Below are 718 nucleotides of genomic sequence, written 5' to 3' on the forward strand. Positions count from 1 at the left end.
TTCCTGCTTCTCCCTCACCTGTTCTGAGGCTCTCTCCAGTTCTGGCAAGGGGAATGAGTGAGAAAACACTAAAAGCTAGTGCTGGTCTCCCACAAGGATTTATTACCTGGGGCAGAATTGTTCTAGTCAGACAGTACGCAGGGTGTAAGTGGATGTGTGGTGGTAACTTGCTGCATTTTCACAAAAACTCATTTCTTTCACCTTTCCAATACTTCCAGCATGCGCGAGTGCTGCTTAAGGAGGCATTTCCAGTCCAAACTGGAAGATACTGATGGAAGTTGGAAAGAAAAGCAATTGTGCAAAATCCTGGAGCATTTGCAAGTCTTACTTATCAAGACTGTTACCATTCCCTTAGCTCCTCAGCCGTGGATATTCTTTGATTTGTTAATTGCCAAGACTTGGCCAAGGCTGGACTTGATAATCTCAGAGGTCTTCTCCAGCCTCCATAATCCTGTGATTCTGTGAGACGGGAAATCACAGCCTTACCTGCTGTCCAAAAGCACGGCGTCACTGCGACTCCGTACGTCATAGACCACGACAGAGCCATCGTACATTCCAACCGCTAAGAGATTCGGGCTGGCCACAGAAAAATCCAGAGCTGTAACGCCGCACTCACACCGGAAAATACGCTCTGGCCACTAACCGACAGAAAAACACAAGAATGTTTTCCGTTAGTTTCTTAACTTCCCTCCGTCTTCCCAACAGCAGCCACTCAAAT

The 718-nt window shown here is 47.1% G+C and overlaps 1 protein-coding gene across 1 annotated transcript in view; it reads right to left on the bottom strand.

Moving 5' to 3' along the window:
* WDR78 (WD repeat domain 78) overlaps positions 1–718 on the bottom strand; it is a gene marked incomplete at both ends in the record, with an annotated part of 11,999 nt that overhangs the window by 1,374 nt on the left and 9,907 nt on the right. The window contains 1 exon segment of the mRNA XM_009869446.1: positions 441–638. Within this exon segment, the coding sequence (XP_009867748.1) occupies positions 441–638 (198 nt within the window).

This window comes from Apaloderma vittatum, unplaced genomic scaffold (genome assembly GCF_000703405.1).
Source record: "Apaloderma vittatum isolate BGI_N311 unplaced genomic scaffold, ASM70340v1 scaffold1965, whole genome shotgun sequence".
Lineage (NCBI taxonomy): Eukaryota > Metazoa > Chordata > Aves > Trogoniformes > Trogonidae > Apaloderma > Apaloderma vittatum.